Source organism: Leuciscus leuciscus, assembly GCF_965113295.1.
Source record: "Leuciscus leuciscus genome assembly, chromosome: 2".
NCBI lineage: Eukaryota > Metazoa > Chordata > Actinopteri > Cypriniformes > Leuciscidae > Leuciscus > Leuciscus leuciscus.
In genome coordinates, this window is record NC_138726.1 from 64,092,126 (window position 1) to 64,114,440 (window position 22,315).

At 40.8% G+C, this 22,315-nt stretch overlaps 1 protein-coding gene and 1 long non-coding RNA gene across 2 annotated transcripts in view; both read right to left on the reverse strand.

Moving 5' to 3' along the window:
• Positions 1-22,315, reverse strand: part of LOC309492631 — a 195,394-nt gene that overhangs the window by 79,312 nt on the left and 93,767 nt on the right. The gene's annotated exons all lie outside the window — the stretch shown is intronic.
• Positions 110-2,511, reverse strand: LOC309492954 (uncharacterized protein; the record flags this gene model as incomplete). Its single annotated transcript, XM_082161987.1, has 8 exons — positions 110-283; positions 385-481; positions 719-810; positions 914-1,053; positions 1,141-1,420; positions 1,784-1,929; positions 2,010-2,268; positions 2,493-2,511. The coding sequence occupies 8 exons, from the start codon at positions 2,509-2,511 to the stop codon at positions 261-263; spliced, it is 1,056 nt and encodes a 351-aa protein (XP_082018113.1). The 3' UTR covers positions 110-260.

Sequence of the window (22,315 nt, forward strand, 5' to 3'; positions counted from 1 at the left end):
AAATTTGACATTTATTTACTTATTTTTATTACATTTATTACTATCTCTGTTTGTTGACAATACACAATTACACAAGGTGTTTTATAATTCTTAGATATGTGAATAACAGTTACAGGGAAGCAAGCAAAAGTCCTTTAAGAGTCTTTATATTGTAAACACATAATTATGAAGAAATGTCCACCAATGTATTTAGAATCAGATTCATTGTCTTTAATGAATATGAATTTAGTGAACTGAAGAAAGTGTTGATTTCCAGAGTGTTAATTTTCTTTACCACAACGACCTGTAAATAAAACATTTGCTTATTACATCTCTTACCAATTTAATAATCATTCCTATTTGTGCAGAACTGCAGATTATTTTATAAGTCATTATAAGACTCACGTTTAGCATCGTTCACCTTCTGGATCACCTCTTTAGGAGTTTGAGACCATCGCAGTGTCACATTTGTGAATCCTTTATCAGCAAGAGCAGATCCCAGCTGAAAATAACATTCATAATAAAATTATTAGAACAGTGGCCAGTTGCATAAACCATTTTTTATTCAAGACTGGTCATAACTTTTTTAAGTTTGGGCTCAGAATATGATGATATATGCTCAAATCTCAAAGAAATGCCTCAAACAAACTTTATCACATCACTTTAATACCATTCAACCTTCATGATTACTGTAAAATACCAGTAGCTCTTTAAGGTTGAATGTGTTTGTTTCTCTCACCTGTTTCAGAACATTTTCTCTCATTGAAGGGTCAGTCAAATCATTGCTGGAGTTAAACTGCATTTTTACAAATGATCTTTTTAAAGCGGGACCTAAACAAAGATACATTCATACATGTAAATATATGAATTAGTTGACTGTTCATTAAAACTCCTCACTGTGTCTTGCGGACAAAAAAATATGATGATGTTTTACCTTCTCCATAAACCTCCACCTCACAGAGAGTGAGTGTCTTCATGTCTCCAGCAATGATCAGATTCACATAACGTCCCTCCATCCCACCACATGAGTAGCTGTAGGACTCGCCAGCTGGAATAGCAGGAATAACAGCACATCTACAGACAGAGAGAGAAACAGATGAAGGAGATAGTGTGTTGAATCTTTGCATTTCTCTCATGTTCTTTCAACCTCAAGAGTCTCACATGGGATTGTTGTTGCCGCTGTTCTCCAAAGAGTTTCCGATGCGAATCTCCGCTCCGTTTATTTGTTCTGCACAGCAGTCTAGTCTGTTAGTGATGACCACTTTACTAACTCTGTAAATATGCCGCAGATCCAGCCTCCACCACGGGTTAGTCTCATTAAGGGTTGAGGAGCATCCCGTGTTCAACTGCTGGAGACCTCGATTACCATCAATGGCCTTTTCACCAAACCAGTCCAACCATGTTGACGACTGTGTAACGGCACCATCTACTGCCAGATTTCCTGGGAAAAGAATAAAGTTCTGACACGTTTTGACACTCAAAGTTTGAACATGCACTTGTGTGAATGAGATTTGAGAGCTACAAGATTATTGATGAACTACAACTTGAGGTGAATTTAGTCATTTCCGCACTAACTTTTTTGTACTTCCTCTATTAACATTTTCCCCACTTCCTGTAGTTAGAATTAAACAAACACTGACCTTCCTCACAACAGGGACACATGCATTTATCTGAATAATCTGACTGTAAGATGCCAATAGTTTGAATATCGTCATACTGGTTTGGGAGGATATTAATAAAGTGTAACAACTTTCAGTTTTGTATGGCATGATATATTGAAAAGTGTTCTACAACAATGAATTACCTGCTAAATACCCGTAGACTTCAACCTCACAAAAAGTAAGAATCTTCTGATCTCCCGGAATATGGACAATCACGTAACGTCCCTCCATCCCACCGCATGAGAAAGTGGCCGTGGCTCCAGATGGAATAGTAGAAATTACAGCACATCTACAGACAGAGAGATAATCTGTTATCAGTTTCTGGTCATCTGCAGCAACATTAGTCTAAACAGTCAAAGAAAGACTCACATGGTGTTGCTGTAAATGTCCAGAACGTTCCCGACGCGAATCACTGCCCCGTTTATCCTGGTATAATAATAGTCGGTCAGTTTGTTAGTGATGGCTACTCTGTTCACTCTGTATACTTTCATCAGATCCACTCTCCACCACGGGTCGGTCTGCATGTTAGTGTGGGAATAGCTTTCACGTACTCCATCGACTGCATTTCCAGCATATCCAGTCGTATATGTGGATGACTGGGTGGATGTTTGCCCTAATGCAACGTTCTCTGAAACAAAAACAACAAAATTACTAAAACTTTCAAATTAGAGTGAAAGAGTGGTATTTTATGTGGTTTGGGAAGAAAAAGTCCCTGAAAAAGATTAAAATGCCCCTGAAAATTAAATCCAAATGGGATACCAAAATCTTTCATATTACTATTATAACTGGCAGTTCAAACAAAAAGACTAGAATAAAGATTAAAAACCTAATTGAAACCAAATAGATGCTTACCTTCTGCTCCATTCACCATTTCTTGAATCAACAAAAGCCCTGAGTAAAAAAGAGATTTGAATGAGTTCAGATAACCAGGTTCTGCAGCGCTGAGAATTAAAGTAAAACTTCTCTCCAAATAATTCACTTTAATATAGTATGAAGTGGGACCAGAAGATACTCCTGTGAATTTGCATACACAAATGATTCAAGATTTGTTTTGTATAGCAGAGCTAGAATAACGAAGTAACAAAAACACTCCAGAGATCCAGTGATGAAGTGAATTTACAATCCATACATTGAGAGACGTATTTCATGCAAACCATGATAAAAGTAAGATGCTTGGAAAGAAAATGTGCAGTAAATCCACAGCAGAGTGCGAGATGAGTGCAAACTATACTAGAACCATAGGTTGAAAACATTACTTAACGAAGGGGAAGATTACAGTGTAAATATTAGTGTGAATCTAGTAATAGTCAAGTCAAGTCATCTTCATTTATATAGTGCTTTTAACAATGTAGATTGTTCCAAAGCGGCTTTACAGAGATACAAGGATAGTTTAAAGTAACAGAGATTGTTTTGGCTTTATAGCAGTTCTTGAATACATTTATTTTTCAGCTAAAGTTAATTTGATTGATTCACTTCCGTCGCAACGATCATTAGTTATTAACTAAGGGGCCGCTATCACGACACCGCTTTAACAGGAAACTCTACACAGACTTTAAACACGAAACCTGTGAGAACGCTGATGGCACATGCGTATTACGAGTTCAGTCTATTGGTATGCGCGTTTGAATATATGTGCGCAGGTTTGTAATTCCCTACAAACCAAGCCTTAAAAACTACTTGTCTGGCCTTAACAATTTGATACAGAATTGTATCACATCCGGGTAGATACGCGAACCGAATTTTCCAGACAACGCTTTATCTGTAGAGTGGTAAAGGGATCCTCCATAAGGAGAAACTAGTTGGCACTTTAGCACCCCGCTATGACATCGGGTCCAGGCGCAGGTCCTTCATCAGATCAGGATACAGCCTGGATCCGGCAGGCTGCTGTAAAACCTTGGGATAAACAAAAACACTAAAATTAGCATAGATGCAGACAAGCCTTCACCTAGGGCTATTCTTTCGGCCATTAGAAAGATGGACGGTTCCATGACTACCCGATTTAATGACTTGGAGGCTTCCCTGTCAGGAGTGAAGTCAACACTAGCGGCCAACTCATCCCGTATCGTTGACCTGGAGGAGGCTAGCACTGACTATGAGCGCCGCATATCACAGGAGAATACGTCTCTGAAGTCTAAGGTAATGAGAGGCCAGATCCCGCAGGCAAAATATCAAGATCGCAGGTCTTCCTGAGAACGTCAAGAAGGGCAACCCCACACAATTTGCATCTGGCCTGTTACCTTCGCTGCTGGGCGAAGATAACTTTCTGCGTGGCGTAAAGGTTGACCGAGCTCACCGCATTGGCCCCATTGTGAACAACAGGCCACGAGTTATGATTGCCAGAATTCATCATGATACTGTTAAGACTGAAATACTGCGGCTTGCCCGTAACCAAAGCCCGCTCTCTTTCGACAGGGGTCGAATCAGTATCTTCCCGGAATTTCCAGCAGAGGTGTCCTCCCAACGGAAGCAGTTTGACGGTGCACGGGAGAAACTAAGAGCTAAAGGAATAAAATATGGTTGGCTGTATCCTGCCCGTCTCATCTTCACTCATGAGAAGACGAAGAACATATTTTCGTCCCCGCAGGAGGCCGAATCATACATTGACAATCTCTCACGGTGATGGATCGCGAAGTAGGTTACTGTGGTACATTATGGTAAGACACTATTCCTAGCTACTGATGACCTGCGCAATCCATGGACTCGTTAAACGTGACTTTTTATATATTTAGATATATAACTCTTGACGGATCAGTCGGGCCACCCTTATATTTTGTCATTAAGGACTAAAAAATGATCAGGTCAGTAATGTCTTAAGATTGTTCATGTGTGTATGCTTTTGTGTTTGTTTATGGGTATACAGAATGTTCATTCGTTTATTTATACGCAAAGTTTTTTTTTCCTTACTATTACGAGTGGAGACGGAGCTGTGTGTTGTTGTTGGGTTAGGTTAAAAGCAGTTAAGTCGTCGATCGATTTTTGTTTTCTTTTTCGCTTTATCTTTTTTTCCCCTCCTGTGTCCTGTTCGGCTGTCCCACGTTTAAATGGGGTATTTTGATTTTCACAGGGGTTTGAGAAGCGAGTTTATTGGGTTAAAATTATGCCAGCTTATCTTTGTACTGGAAATGTTTATTTCCTTTTTTGTTTGTTTTGCACATCTAACAATGCCTATGCCTGTACTTAATTGTCATTTATTTTACCCTGTGGTTTACCCCAAGCTACACTTAAATGAGCTCCCTTAAGAAGCATTTGAATATTCTGAGCTGGAATGTGCATGGTTTAAATTATATCGTTAAAAGATCTAAAGTCTTTTCGCGCATTTGAACTCTTTGCATGCAGACATATTGTTCCTACAAGAGACTCATATTAAGCATTCCTGTGCTCACAAACTTAGATGTAGGTGGATAGGCCAAATGTACCACTCTACTTTCTCTTCAAAGGCCCGTGGAGTGTTTATATTAATACGCAAGAATATTCCCTTTCAACATTTGTCCACTAAACAGGATATCAATGGTCATTATCTTATTGTGACTGGTACAATTTTAGAGAAACATGTTACATTTGTGAACTTATACGCTCCTAATTTCGATGACCCACATTTTTTCCGATCTGTTTTTAATCCCATTCCTGATGTCGACTCCCCTCATCTTATTATTGCAAAGTGAAGAGTTGCAAAGCTTCACTCCCATTCACAACTTCTCTCGTGTGGCATCATGGGATAGTAAAGGGTTTTTTACTATCCCATTTTTACTTCACTTCCTGCTCAGCTACTGTTCGGACACTCTTGCTTATATTTTATCTTCTATATTTTTATATTTTAGCTCCTTTTATCACCTAATTTTAACCTCAGCAAATCAGCACCGTGCTCAAACGACAAAGTTTGGATTACTACAAAAACGCAGAATTCTTCTACCCGACCAGCTTACATTCCGGGGAAAGGAAAACAAAACTGCCTACATTCATAAGGATAAGAGAGAAAATGCCTCTTCTGGAATCTACTTGCTGCACTAACTGCCACAGACTTTTACAAAGGATTGCAGTTCTTGAAACAAAGTTACTTACGGGACCACCAAACCAGACGGAGCACACAACAGAGCTTCGTCATGGACACCCTCAGCATATAGCCGGTGAGTCCCATGAAACTAGTGCTCCTCGACAGGTAGAGAAACAAGCCGATCGACTTACAAATCGATGGCACAAACAGGGAGCGAGACCCAAAAGCACTCGAGACATCAGATTATCACAAGCATCACATATTGCCGCAGTAGCATCCTCTACCCCAGATACAGCTCTGACAAGGATTAAAAAAACTGGTCTCCTACCAACACCTATACATCTTGAGAACAGATTTGAAGTACTAATGAATGTAGATGAGGAATCCCCAAATGTGATGAATGTGATCGAACACAGACTGAATCAGCCAGTAGTTAACACTGATGCTAACTGGCGCTCAAGGTCCAGCAGACAGTGGCATTCAGCTCCGAGTGCAGCCGAGCCCAGGACTCTGATAGTGGGGGACTCCATAATCAGAAACATTAGCAGCAGGGATACAACTACGTGCTGCCTTCCAGAAGCAACCACTTCTGATGTAAACAGGGAACTTCAGAACATTCTAATGAAACATAAGACTGCTAATCGACTCATCATTCATGCGGGGAAGACTTAAAAGACTGAAAGTTCAGACATTCATCAGTGGACCACTCCCAGCGAGAGGAACAAACAGGTTTTCACGGTTGCTTGGGCTTAATACATGGCTGCAAAAAACCTGCAATATAAAAGGAGTGAGCTTCATTGACAATTTCAATCTCTTCTGGAGTCAGAGACAACTGTTTCATCAGGATAGCCGACATCCAAACAAACTTGGCTCAAGAGTGTTAAAGGACAATATCTACTTCTCCCTCAATCATCCTTCTGCAGTGTGTGCCAATCCACTCAATCTGAACGGCACACACACACCTGGACACAGTATGAATGACCACAGGACTTCACTTCAGCAGCAAAATGGACATGATGTTGACATATGACACAAGGACAATGATAACACCACTGAGTCACAACAACCTCTGCTCACGGACTCAATCTCAGCTGAGCCCTGCCCACAGAGCTCACCACAGACAGACATATCAGAACTGCTCCAAGATTCAGCACCCAAGGACGACTTCCTGGAAAACAGCCAGGGAAGCCAGGACAGCATATTACAGCCTCCGATAACACCCGAGCAACAGCCCCTTTCACCAGACACTTTTTCCCTCTCTCCAGCAACTCCACTTCTGTGTTTCTCACAGAAAATGGAAGAACTGGTGTTATGCTGGAACCAAACTATCCCACTCTTTTGCTGCAAGCCCCCAGATATCAACCAAAAAACGGCAGGCACCACAACCACCAAAGCCTGCGGGCCCAGCTCCCCCTCCCCCTCCTTCTGTGAGAGCTCTTCTGCCTTTGCAACACCCTCCTCAATCTCCTCGAGGTGAACCAAAAACAACTGATACCAGCTCTCAGTGATATGTGCCGGGTCCCCGCTATGATAACAGTAACTCTCTCAAATGTTTACAGAACAAGCGGGAACCCAGTGTGCCTGTATCTTTCTCTATTGCTGTTCTATTACAATATAGAAAGTCTAAGGCCTTCAATAGCCGTACAGCAAACTCAACTAATCTGGTGCCTATTCCACGTCTAACTAAGATTGGTGTATGGAAAAAAGTAAGACTGTTAAGTTAGCACTTTTAAACATCCGCTCACTTAAAAATAAATCACTTCTAGTCAATGACTTAATAACCACAAACAACCTGGATTTGATGCTTCTAAATGAAACCTGGCTAGAAGACAGCTGCAGTGCAACAATCCTAAATGAAACATCCCCTCCTAACTTTACTTTTATGAGTGTCTGCAGAGCTGTTAAGAGAGGTGCGGGTCTAGCAGCTCTTTTTAAAGATATCTATCAATGTAAGCAAATATCATTTGGGAATTACACGTCTTTTGAATATCTGGGTATTGTGTTAAAAAGGTGCTACACGCATTTTACTCATCATTGTTTACAGGCCTCCAAAATACTCTCCAGCCTTTGCTGAGGACTTTACAGAACTGTTATCAACAATTACCTCACAGTTTGACTGTTTTGCCATTGCTGGAGATTTTAACATTCACATAGATAATGCAGAAACCAATATGGCAAAAGAAATCAAAACTGTTTTAAAAACTTTTGATCTGACTCAGCATGTACATCTCATTTACTGCAACAACAAAAACCTAAACTCATGTATTTGCAAAATGTTGTTTCTCATGAAAAACCGAAGGGTTTACAGAAAAGTTTGAAAGGTTAAAGGAGGTATTTACATTGTTTAATTCATATACATATTTTGCAAAGTTTTGAAAAAGGTTTCAGTCAGTCCTTCCAACAACATTTAGATCATTGCGATACAGTCGAAGGAAATACAATCTAATATAAAATAGGAATCATTGTGTCTGACTTGTGATGAAGGTCTAACTGGACTTTATTCCTTTATAACTGTTGATTTAACCGCCATTAACAAACCTGAGTCCATTTGTATATTAGCATTTTCCCAGTTAAAGGGATAGTTCACCCAAAAATCATTTACTCTCCCTCTAGTTGTTCCAATCCTGTATGATTTCCTTTCTTCTGCTGAACAAAAAAGATGATTGTTGATAATTATTGACTGAAATAGTATTTATTTTTCCTACTATGTAAGTCAATGGGGTCCATCAACCATTTGGTTACAGATTCTTCAAAATGTCTTCTTTTGTGTTCAGCAGAAGAAGAAAAACTCAGAGGTTTGGAACAACTTGAGGGTGAGTAAATGATGACCGATTTTATTATTTTTGGGTGAACTATCCCTTTAACTTGTATAAGTTATTATAGGCTTGTCAAATTTGTGTCAAAATCATGATTTGCTCTGCTAAAATATAGCGTTGATGGTTCGGTTCTAGTGCTCCCTGTTCTGCTTTCAGTCTCTCAAACATTTTTCTTCATAAAAACACAGTTTTGGGGAACGTGGCGATAGGAAGCAGTGCTACACAATCATTCACACATCAGTTTGTTTTTCGGCCGGCCGAAAAATAAAAGTCAAGTCAAGTCATCTTCATTTATATAGCGCTTTTAACAATGTAGATTGTTCCAAAGCGGCTTTACATTGATAATAGGAAATTAAAGTAAAGTGTTTTGACTTTATAGCAGCTCTAGAATAAAGTTATTGTCCAGCTAAAGTTAGTTTGATTGAGTCACTTCCGTCGCAACGATCATTAGTTATTAACTTAGGGGCCGCTAACACAACACAGTTTTAACCGTTCTTTCTGCGCAAACTTCAAAAACGCGAACCAGTGAGAACGCCGACGGTATTACGAGTTCAGTCAATAGGTATGTGCGCTTGAATATATGTGCGCAGGCGCGCAGTCCTTCCCTACAAATCAACCTTCAACATACTACTTGTCTGGCCTTAAAATTAATAATACAGAATTGTATCGCTTCCGCGTAGCCACGCGATCCGGAATTATCCCAACAACGCTTTATCTGTAGAGAGGTAAAGAGAGGGAAGGAGGCCTCCATAGAGGAGAGACTCGTAGACATGTCAGGACTGCATTGTTTTTAGTTTGCTATCAGATTTGTAAACTGCACATGATTAATGATTCTAATGAGTCAGTTTGACTTATCTTTAAAATCAAATGACATGTTCAACCTGCAGTTATTAAGCTTCCTGTGAAGGTCCTTCAGGTAGAGAATAAGCTTGACATGGACACTGTGATGATCAGAGGTCTTACACGCTCTCAAATGCTGTTAGCGCCACACTGTGGTGGTGGATTGTTAATGACTCTTGAATGACTCTCTACAGTCTTTCTTCTGTGATTGAAATATTATCTACCAGAGTTAACCCTCTGGGGTCTGAGGGGTTTTTGGGGTCCTTGAGATGTTCTGACATGCCCTGACATTTGTGCTTTTTTCAGATGCTTATAAACATATTAATGGCAAAGGTATAATTACACTCTATTTAGCACAAACAGGGCTACCATAATATGTGAGCAACATGCATGTACATGTTTGTATTTTTGAGAGAATAATTTTTATGCATGGTTATTGAAAAAACTAAAAACTAAAGTTTCTGAAATAAGGCCACAAAACACATACTAAATATGTGTCAATAAGACTTTCGACTAATGGATGTCGTTGCCTAGAGTTTTTTCTTCAAAATGATATGAAAAGCATCCTACCTAATCATTCACATAACACAATACATTGATTTAAATCTTGTAAAACACTTTTTGTTTGTAAAGGCAATATGCGCAAGGGGCGTCAACGATTCAACACCATCATGCATATGTAGTGATTCACACCTGAGGAGACAATGGGGCCCGCATACTTAATGAGCCATTCATTCAGGTGTGTCACCTATAGCCAAAAGAAAGAATGCAAGAGCAATATATATATATAGGGTCTCCCAAGGCAAACAGGTCCTAGGCGACGGGTCAGACTAAGAGTGGTTCAAAAAACCCTTATGAGTGACGTTAAATCGTGGACCGTGACGTCGCCCGGTATGGCGCAGCCGGGGCCCCACCCTGGAGCCAGGCCCGGGGTTGGGGCTCGTATGCGAGCGCCTGGTGGCCGGGCCTTTCCCCATGGGGTCCGGCCGGGCTCAGCCCGAAGGAGCGACGTGGGGCCGCCTTTCCGTGGGCTCACCACCTGCAGGAGGGACCGTAAGGGGCCGGTGCTGAGAGGATTGGGCGGCAGTCGAAGGCAGAGGCCTCGACAACCCGATCCCTGGACACGGAAACTAGCTCTAGGGACGTGGAACGTCACCTCGCTGGCGGGGAAGGAGCCTGAGATTGTGCGTGAGGTTGAGAGGTTCAGACTAGAGATAGTCGGGATCACCTCTACGCACGGCTTAGGCTCTGGAACCACACTCCTTGAGAGAGGATGGACTCTTCACCACTCTGGAGTTGCCCATGGTGAGAGGCGGCGGGCTGGTGTGGGTTTGCTTATAGCCCCCCAGCTCAGCCGCCATGTGTTGGAGTTTAACCCGGTGAACGAGAGGGTCGTTTCCCTGCGCCTACGGGTCGGGGATAGGTCTCTCACTGTCGTGTGTGCCTACGGGCCAAACGGCAGTGCAGAGTACCCAGCCTTCTTGGAGTCTCTGGGAGGGGTGCTGGAAAGTGCTCCGACTGGGGACTCCGTCGTTCTACTGGGGGACTTCAATGCCCACGTGGGCAGCGACAGTGACACCTGGAGGGGCGTGATTGGGAGGAACGGCCCCCCTGATCTGAACCCGAGTGGTGTTCAGTTATTGGACTTCTGTGCTAGTTACAGTTTGTCCATAACGAACACCATGTTCAAGCATAAGGGTGTCCATCAGTGCACGTGGCACCAGGACACCCTAGGCCGTAGGTCGATGATCGACTTTGTGGTCGTTTCATCTGACCTGCGGCCGTATGTCTTGGACACTCGGGTAAAGAGAGGGGCGGAGCTGTCAACTGATCACCACCTGGTGGTGAGTTGGATCCGATGGCGGGGGAGGAAGCTGGACAGACTCGGCAGACCCAAACGTACTGTGAGGGTCTGCTGGGAACGTTTGGCAGAGTCTCCTGTCAGAGAGATCTTCAACTCCCACCTCCGGCGGAGCTTCGACCGGATCCCGAGGGAGGTTGGAGATATTGAGTCCGAGTGGACCATGTTCTCCACCTCCATTGTCGAAGCGGCCGCTCGGAGCTGTGGCCGTAAGGTCTCCGGTGCCTGTCGAGGCGGCAATCCCCGAACCCGGTGGTGGACACCGGAAGTAAGGGATGCCGTCAAGCTGAAGAAGGAGTCCTATCGGGCCTGGTTGGCTTGTGGGACTCCTGAGGCAGCTGACAGGTACCGGCAGGCCAAGCGAACTGCAGCCCGGGTGGTTGTGGAGGCAAAAACTCGGGCCTGGGAGGAGTTCGGTGAGGCCATGGAGAAGGACTATCGGCTGGCCCCGAAGAGATTCTGGCAAACCGTCCGGCGCCTCAGGAGAGGGAAGCAGTGCCCTACCAACGCTGTCTACAGTAGAGGTGGGGAGCTGTTGACCTCAACTGGGGATCTTAGTGCAGCTTTTGATTTAATTGATCACGATATTCGTATTAATCGTTTGGAACACGTTGTAGGGCTGAGAGGGACGGTTTTAAAATGGTTTTCCTCATATTTAAGGGGGCGTTCAATTTCTGTCAGGGTTGGGGATTTTTCCTCCGGGTCAGTTTCTCTGGATTGTGGAGTACCTCAGGGTTCAATTCTGGGACCTATTCTCTTTTCTCTGTTTTTGCTGCCTCTAGGCCAAATTTTCAAGAAATATGGTATATCATATCACCTATATGCCGATGACATTCAGATTTACTTACCGATTGGAGCTGGAGGATCAAGCCCTAATTTATCCCTGGTTGCTTGTTTAAAGGAGGTGACTAGTTGGTTACAGCAAAACTGCTTGCAGTTAAATGCCAGCAAGTCTGAAGTCATGGTGTTTGGGATGAAGAAGGATGACAGTGGTTTAACCGATTTTCTAGGTATATGGGAAACATATGTTCAGCCTAAAATAAGAAATTTAGGTGTAATTTTTTACTCTGCTCTTATGTTTGACCATCAGGTTAAAAATGTGGTAAAAAAATGTTTTTATCAGTTAAGGACTATTGCGAAAATGAAATCTTTTTTGTCTGTTCCTGATCTGGAAACAGTGATTCACGCATTCATTTCCACACGCTTGGATTACTGTAATGCTCTATATGTAGGAATTAGTCAATCTCTTATTTCAAGATTGCAGCTGGTTCAAAACGCTGCAGCGAGGCTCCTTACTGGTATTAAGAAAAGGGAGCATATTACACCTGTTTTGAAAAGGCTTCATTGGCTCCCTGTGAAATATCGGATACAGTATAAGGTTTTGTTATATGTTTATAAAGCTGTTCACGAGTTGGCCCCGGAATATATCAAGGATTTGGTGCTTATGAACTCTGGTAAATCTCAAAGGTCCTTTAATTGTTTACTGCTCTTTGTTCCAAGAACTCGTCTTAAAACTAAAGGGGATCAAGCTTTTTCAGTCGTCGGCCCTAGACTGTGGAATGCTCTTCCCCCGGATATTAGATCTGCACCGTCAGTTGATGTTTTTAAAATTCGTGTGAAAACGTATTTGTATTCTGTTTCTTTTAATTCTTGACTCTGTCATTGCATATTTTGTTTTTTGTATGTTTTTTCTTGCTTTTAGATGTACAGTCCTTTGGTCTACGTTGTAGTAGAAAGGGCTATATAAATAAACGAGACTTGAGACTTGAGACTTGTCGTTGGACGGTGGAAGGAATACTTCGAGGATCTCCTCAATCCCGCCGTCACGTCTTCCATTGAGGAAGCAGAGGCTGAGGGCTCAGAGGTGGACTCGTCCATCACCCGGGTTGAAGTCACCGAGGTAGTCAAGAAACTCCTCGGTGGCAAGGCACCGGGGGTGGATGAGATCCGCCCTGAGTACCTCAAGTCTCTGGATGCTGTGGGGCTGTCTTGGCTGACACGCCTCTGCAGCATCGCGTGGCGGTCGGGGACAGTGCCTCTGGGATGGCAGACCGGGGTGGTGGTCCCTCTTTTTAAGAAGGGGGACCGGAGGGTGTGTTCCAACTACAGGGGGATCACACTTCTCAGCCTCCCTGGGAAAGTCTATGCCAGGGTACTGGAGAGGAGAATACGGCCGATAGTAGAACCTCGGATTCAGGAGGAACAGTGTGTTTTTCGTCCGGGTCGTGGAACACTGGACCAGCTCTACACCCTCTACAGGTTGCTGGAGGGTTCATGGGAGTTTGCCCAACCAATCCACATGTGCTTTGTGGATTTGGAGAAGGCATTCGACTGTGTCCCTCGCGGTGACCTGTGGAGGGTGCTCCGGGAGTATGGGGTCCGGGGTCCTTTGCTAAGGGCTGTCCGGTCCCTGTACGACCGAAGCAGGAGCTTGGTTCACATTGCCGGCAGTAAGTCAGACTTGTTCCCGGTGCATGTTGGACTCTGGCAGGGCTGCCCTTTGTCACCGGTTCTGTTCATAACTTTTATGGACAGAATTTCTAGGCGCAGCCAGGGGCCGGAGGGTGTCAGGTTTGGTGACGACACGATTTCATCTCTGCTCTTTGCGGATGATGTTGTCGTGTTGGCCTCATCAGACCAGGACCTTCAGCATGCACTGGGACGGTTTGCAGCCGAGTGTGAAGCGGCTGGGATGAGAATCAGCACCTCCAAATCCGAGGCCATGGTCCTCAAGCGGAAAAGGGTGGCTTGCCCACTTCAGGTTGGTGGAGAGTTCCTGCCTCAAGTGGGGGAGTTTAAGTATCTTGGGGTTTTGTTCACGAGTGAGGGAAGGATGGAACGGGAGATTGACAGACGGATCGGTGCAGCTTCTGCAGTAATGTGGTAGATGTACCGGTCTGTCGTGGTGAAGAAAGAGCTGAGCCGCAAGGCGAAGCTCTCGATTTACCGGTCAATCTACGTTCCTACTCTCACCTATGGTCATGAGCTTTGGGTCATGACCGAAAGGACAAGATCCCGGATACAGGCGGCCGAAATGAGCTTTCTCCGCAGGGTGGCTGGGCGATCCCTTAGAGATAGGGTGAGAAGCTCGGTCACTCGGGAGGAGCTCAGAGTAGAGCCGCTGCTCCTCCACATCGAGAGGGGTCAGCTGAGGTGGCTCGGGCATCTGTTCCGGATGCCTCCTGGATGCCTTCCCGGGAAGGTGTTCCGGGCACGTCCCACTGGGAGGAGACCCCGGGGAAGACCTAGGACACGCTGGAGAGACTATGTCTCCCGGCTGGCCTGGGAACGCCTCGGTGTCCCCCCGGAAGAGCTGGAGGAAGTGTCTAGGGAGAGGGAAGTCTGGGCATCTCTGCTTAGACTGCTGCCCCCGCGACCCGGCCCCGGATAAGCGGAAGAAGATGGATGGATGGATGGATGGTTACAATTACAACAACAATTGAAGTGTAATCTTTCTTTGTAAAAACTAAAGTATACATTTTATCATACATATTTCAAAGATAAGGATTCATTACTTCGAATATAGCCTACATTGACAAAACATACTATATTTAACATATTAGCAAAAATTGGCAAACAAAAGCTTATTTGAGGTGGCAGATATTTTACAGTAAAAATGTGTAATCTATCCAAAACTAATCAACGAAATGTTGTCTTTCATTTGTCTGTAACATAGGTCTTTCGTTTTTATTATAAGGAATATAAATGTTAATTTGCAGTTTAATACGTTGCTTATACAAATACATTTTATTTCAGTCGATTTTTACTCAGTATAGCAAAATAGTTTGCTAAAAGCAGATCATTCATTCACACACAGAAACGCAATTCAAATTTAAACCGTCTTTTTGCGAGTTGTGGTAAACAGCGCATCTCTGCCGTTCATTCATTCACACACAGAAACGCCATTCCATCCGTTGCTCCTCGAAATACCAGCACTTCTGAGGTACATTTTCCATTATTATTATTCCTCACAGCGCTGCGAGACGGTGTAAACAAGTACAATGATCTGAATAAACTTTATGTGTTTTCTCGAGCTGATATGTGGGCGTTCACAGTTTGTATGGGATCGTCTCAGTAATTTGCGTTTGAATAGCGCGCGCTCTCCGTGGGCGGGGCAGATTAAAACGTAATGAGCTGAGATGAGAACGACTGACATCTCTCTCTTTTCATAAAGATTACATAAACAGAGAATATATTTTTTTTTTATAAAAAATACTTAATTTAAAAGAAGAGAATACAAGCTTCATGCCTGTGTGTCTGTATGCCTGTTTGACTGAGTATTCGCTGAGTTATGGTTCATTTTCGGACGCGTTTCAGAATGGACTTCACTGACAGAGAGGAGGCAGAACTCGCATCATGTTTATTTTTCTTTATTTGGCGAAAAGCACAACACTTTGTTTTTATTGTGAGTATACACAAAAATAATACACACTTAACAAGATTGATTGATGTATAACACAAGCATATAAGATAAAAAGTAATTAAAAAAAAAAAAAATTTTGCACTGATAAGGAAAAAAACAAGCCTATCGCGCCGACCTCAGGGGGTTAAGAACGATAACGCTCTGTTTATTCTAAGCGTGCGCTGCCGCTTTAAAAGCTCAAGCTCCTAAAGCAGGATGGATTCTGATTGGCTGTCAATATTTTATCATTTATCAGTTAGAAAAAAAGAGTTCTGAATTTGATTCTAATGTTATCATTCCTCTTAGCCGTTGTTATAGGCTATTATAGGCTATCATTATGTAGGCTAACTTTTTTTGTTCAGTTCACAGAATTAATATAATGAGTGAATACATCATTAATCAATCTTGCAAACACTGTAATAAGTGTTTATATCCGGCCTATTTTAGACCGAGCGGACGCCAGCCGCTAGAGCACCAAAAGTCAAGATTGATCCAGAATCACATGCAATAAATAATAATTATATACTTAAAAAGTATATAAAATTAATAATTTTATTTCACTTAAATACAAAAATAGCTGCATGATTGTAAGTCATTACTGAACAACAACTAACCATTGAAATTTTATTTTATTCTGAAACAAGTAAGCAGGTTAAACATCATATTCTTATATAATTTTGGCATTGACTAAAACCCCAAACATCTTTTATGAAGTTTAATTATTTTTGTTCTTATGTTCTAAATTAGGAGTTTTTAAGTTAGTCAAATTATTAATAATCATGTATAATAATAACATCATGTAGTAATAATAGCCTAATAATAGTCAAGTCAAGTCATTACTCAGAATATTCCACTTCACAAAACAGCATCAATCTGCAATATTTATATAGACTTTATTTAATAAACATATGCATATCTGTCAGTTATACAATTTATGGTAATAGTTCTGATACAATAAACATTGGATCAAGCGCTGATAATCTGATCATCCTGTAACTTTTCAGAAACTCATTTGTAAAATAAAACGTCCTTGGTACAATTGAAAACTTGATATGTTACGATGCTGATGAATCTTTATATGCTGTAATGTAAAAGCACACAATAAACGCTTTTGTAAATCAGAACAGCTTTGATGATAATCATTACAGACATACATTATTTGGCCTGATATGATGCTACAAAACCTGCACAGCCAGAAAACATTGAATATGAAGCATTTATACAAGCTCCGTTCTTACCAACTAAATCTATCATTACCACTTCACCCAAAGAAACACATCACAAATCATAAATTAATTTAAACACAGTGAATAATATTGAACAAACAAAATGACATTCAACACAAACTGATGTTCAAAGGCAATATCTAAAATTTGCAATACAATTATATTATCTCAGAACTGCCGTATAAGTGGCTTTGACCACAGATTTTCTAATATAGAGAGATCGAGTCATGTTGATCAGCGGGTGCATGCAGGACACTGAAGATGTTTCACGGACCTGTAAATAAGACATAAGCTCATTACAGAGTTGTCAGTGCCGTCTCCTGCACAGCGTGATGAAGCTCGCCTTACACTGGCCTTCTTCTGTGTCCTCGATGATGGTTTCCAGCGGCGCTTGAGTCCAGCTCAGACTCGCCTCAGGGATCTTCAGAGCCCGTTTCAGCTGAGAGGGAACCAATGTTGGCGAGTCATTTCAAACAACAAAATTGTTGTTTTTTAGGTGATTATAAGTCAATAGTTTTTTCAGTAATTGTCAAAGTTTCCTCTTCATATTCCTTATACAATGCAGCATTTAATGTAGTTTAAGAAGCAACACAACGCATGAAGACCTCTCTCTCTCTCTCTCTCTCTCTCTCTCTCTCTCTCTCTCTCTCTCTCTCTCTCTCTCTCTCTCTCTCTCTCTCTCTCTCTCTCTCTCTCTCCCCAGCTAACAAAAATATGTCCTAAGAACGTTGTGGGAACGTTGACTTGAAATGTTCTAAAAATGTTGAAATGTCCAGTTTGCTTAATATTGCCTATATTGAACACAATGGCCAAATATGTGCATGGTTTGACAGATATGACTGACCTGACTTTACCTTTTGAGTCTGAGCCTAGGAGGAAAGCTCCAAAGCCGACTATCTGCCTGGAGACACAGGTTGAGTCGCTAAGGACTGAAGTTGCGGTGCTGCGAAAATGCTTAAATACCTATGTTATGCAGTACTGTTGGTAAAACAGTAAATTATGCAGTTTTCAACAAAAGTCAAGTCCACTTTCACATTATGACAACAATGATGGAAGCAAAATAGTCTTAATTATCTTTGTACTCTTCAACCTCAGAGCATAAATTAAAAAAATATATTAAAAAAATCAACCGTAGAAATAACCCAGTTTTTGTTTCTCTTAATGAGTCAGAAAAATCTTCTCAACAATATAACAAATAACTTGTGTGTATATATATATATATATATATATATATCAGAATCAGAATCAGAATCAGAAAGAGCTTTATTGCCAAGCTTGCGCATACGAGGAATTTGTCTTGGTGACAGTAGCTTCCAGTACACATACAATATAAAGTGACAAGACAAGTGACAAGTAACATAGGTATAAATAAAAAATAGAAAAAAATAAAAATAAAATAAAAATAAAAGATTATAAATTATAAATATATATAAAGTTATAAGGTGCTATAATGAAATGTCTGAGGGAAGTATTGCACATGTTTGTTCCACAGTAGGGGAACATTTAAGTGTTCATGAGGTAGATGGCCTGGGGAAAGAAACTTTTCCTGTGTCTGGTTGTTTTTGTGCTCGGTGCTCTGTAGCGTCGACCAGACGGTAACAGTTCAAACAGAAAGTGTGCTGGGTGTGACGAGTCCAGAGTGATTTTGCGAGCCCTTTTACTCACTCTGGATGAGTGCAGTACTTCGAGTGTGGGAAGGGTAGTGCCAGTGATTCGCTCAGCAGTCCGTATATGTTACCATATATGGTAACACTTTATATTACGACCCGCAAACAACTGCGTAAGTAAACCGAAATGACGGTGTACGTTTCTGTAATTATAGTGTACTTCCGTGTAGGTATAAGGGAACAATATGTTAAGTTTTGGGTAATAAAGGGGTACAACCAGATATACAAGCAAATTATTTATAATGTAATTATTTTAAAACTAACAGGTACCTATTCTGTTAATATATTCCAGGCAAAAATTGTACGTCTGTTGTATATAAAAGTTTTTATCACATTTCTGTCAAAATATGTTCTTGTGCAATGTAGTTACAGGGTAATTTTGACATCTGTGGGTTGTAAATTAAACAACATTAAACATATATATATATATATATGGCTGAATGTAAGCACAGTATGATAAAAATTGAATTTATTGGCTTTTCTTACTAAACTACTTAACGTTAAGCCAAAAAAAATAGTTTCTGCTATGATTTTAATTTAGAATGTACCATGTAGTACTTATACTTACCTTATCACATTGTATTGCAATGACACTTAAATGTCAGGGCAAATATACTGTGCAATTAAAACGTTTTTTTTTGTTTTGTTTTCTTAATAAGAGTACCTTTCTCTGTAATTACTGTGCAAATAGTGTTGTTTCATATTGTTACATAGTAAGTAGTGTTTGTTACCCGTTTCAACTGTGAATTTACAGGGTAAGTGTAACTCCTGTGGGCTGTAAATTAAAGTGGCGCTTGTTACCCCCTTGTTCTGTGTAGTTACAGGGTAAGTGTAACTCCTGCAGGCTGTAAATTAAAGTGGCGGATAATACACTCTCGCGTTTCAGGAGTCGGGATAGACGGAATTGTCACTTGCATAATCGGGCCAGAATTGCATCATGAGTAACTAAAGTTTACCATTTGCACGTCTTTTTAAGTCTTACCAGTTTAAACATTCACGCGATTTTAAACTATTCGGTACTTGCGCGCTGTCTGAGAGATGTTTCTCTGCACACATACATAGAGTAAAGCCGCCTCACACACAGCTCGCGGGTAACAAAAGTTATTTTTCGTGGATTTTATCGATTTAACAGTCAAAAACATGCGAAAATGATGTAAATTTCGGTCTTGCAGAGTATCCTCTAAACACAGTCGGTTATGTCTTAAATAAGCATAAATCGCACGTGACCGTATAATGAACACAGGATCCGTGCACTAGCTCTTAAAGGGACAGCAGCCATATGTGTCTGTCATTAATTTGTTTGTCAAAACAACAAAACATAGCTTTCATTTTAAGGAATCAGGATTAATAGTCTATGCATTTAATTTAGTCAGGACTAAAATACTACCCAGTGTTATTTTACATTTGATTACTTTATTCAGTCTCTGTAGTATTTCTGAATACTAGTGTTAGACCTAAGCAAAAACTTCTCTCTTTATTGGTATCTTTATTCTATTGTATATATTTGTGCTACTTTTTTCAATTTAATTCAAAGATTGAAATCAAGCTTCTTGTGTTGTGTAAATTATTAAGAACAAAATTACCCTATTGTAAAAATGCAATGAGTGAGCATACATTTAGGCGAGATAAATGTAATAAAAAAATTATAAGATCCCCCCCATAAGAATCACCTAAGGGGGGATTTCCCCCCCATTTTCCAAAACGAAATTCAGGCCCTGCACAGTATATTTGCCGTGACATTTAAGTGTCATTGCAATACAATGTGATAAGGTAAGTACATGGTACGTTCTAAATTAAAATCATAGCAGAAACTAATTTGTTTGGCTATATATATATATATATAAGTTTAACTTACAACCCACAGATGTCAAAATTACCCTGTAACTACATTGCACAAGAACATATTTTGCCAGAAATGTGATAAAAACTTTTATATACAACAGACGTACAATTTTTGCCTGGAATATATTAACAGAATAGGTACCTGTAGTTTTAAAATAATTACATTATAAATAATTTGGTTGTCGCCCTTTATTACCCAGAACATAACATATTGTTCCCTTATACCTACACGGAAGTACACTATAATTACAGAAACGTACACAGTAATTTCGGTTTACTTACGCAGTTGTTTGCGGGTCGTAATATAAAGTGTTACCATATATATATAGAATTTTTTTTTTTTTTTTTTCACACAAAGGAATCCCAAAACATCACATATATGTGAGCTTTCATGGCAAACCTGTTGAAAAGTTCTGATGACGCTGTGAACACGGAATGTCAGTTCGAATCCCGGTAAGATTCAGATGAATCAGTCAATTGGTCAACCGCGAAACAAGAGTCAATATCCCACGATCTGTGTTCAAATCTTTAACAGTCTATGGTCCAAGCCGGAACACGTTTTTTCCAGTTGAAACTCTTGAACGGTTTTATTGAGCCGCTGGTGAACCAATGACTCCTTTCACGATACGAAACAAATCACACACGTGTGCCAGAATGAATCTCACGTGTCCGTGCACAAATGACCCGCGTGCTTCTCGGAGCTTCAGCGTGGGAAAAAAAAAATTTCCGTAAATCCAAAACGAAAGAAAATATCTTCGATCAACAATTCCAAAGGTCCGATCCGAGGCCAGAGACTAAATGTTCGGGTGCCACTTGTAACGCTTTTTGTCCTCACAAAAGGGCGATTAGCATGCCTGAATGGTTGTGGTCAGGTGTAAGCAAAGACTCTGATATTGCTGATATTCCACAGTTGGGATTTATTATCGGCGTCGTCGATCACACGCACACGGGCAGTTTGCAAAACACATACCAACAACTGCGTTACTGAATATAAAAATAAAAGCAGGAATAGAGCATGCTTGAAAAACACAACGGGCCACAACGTATTGGCACACGTGCGATGCTCATAACTCGTGCTCCTCACACCGACTACCCACACTGAGTGAGGGAGTAACAGAGTGCGCTCCACCTTAAAGGCGCAGGACCCAATTATACTTGTTACACACTGCATCCTCTGACTATTTCAGAACTGGCTAGTTTGTGATCGGGAGCGCACATTCGCGACGTGGCGTCTCAGAGCGACACCGGGTGCTTTAATGAATGAATAATTGAAAATATGGGATACTCAGAGTAATCTAAATTAATCCATAATCGATATTTATGATTATTTTCTAATAAGAAACACGATCTAAATTTGATTATCATTTGAAATTGGAGTCAGATTAAGCGTAGAGCTAAAGTAATATCGAAAATAAACTAATAAATTAACTGAACTTCACTGGAGCGCTCAAAAGACATACACGCATTATCCCTTCGCCCAGACCGTTGGACTCCATCTTTGGGCCAATGGGTGGTCTTTACAATTACTTTATACAATTTATGTAGCAGCCTATTTGTTCTATTGTAGTTTGTTTTCCTATATACTTGTAATTAATTTCTTTGTTCTTTCTTTATCACTGTTTACTTGTCTTCAGTAAGCTTGAGTTTATACTTAGGCTAGTAGTTTTTGTGATATTGAAAATGGTGATAAGAATTATGAAATGTCAATGGTTTAAAAAATGTTGATATCATAAAAACCTTATTTAAAGTAAAAATAACTATATTGTGATATATATTGCTATCGTGAAATAAAATACCTCATATCTTGTTATAAGATTTCGTCATATCGCCCACCCCCATCAAGGCCAAGGGTAAATATTTTAAGTCAAAAGGGTTCATTGACAAAAACAAATTGGGAATCCCTGCATAACCCATTATTTAATTTCTTGAAAATCATATTCATACTCATGTAAGATGCAGATTCAATATCATAAACTCACCTGACAAAAGCACAAAGATCAAATCAATCCTCATCATGACGACACGCCAAC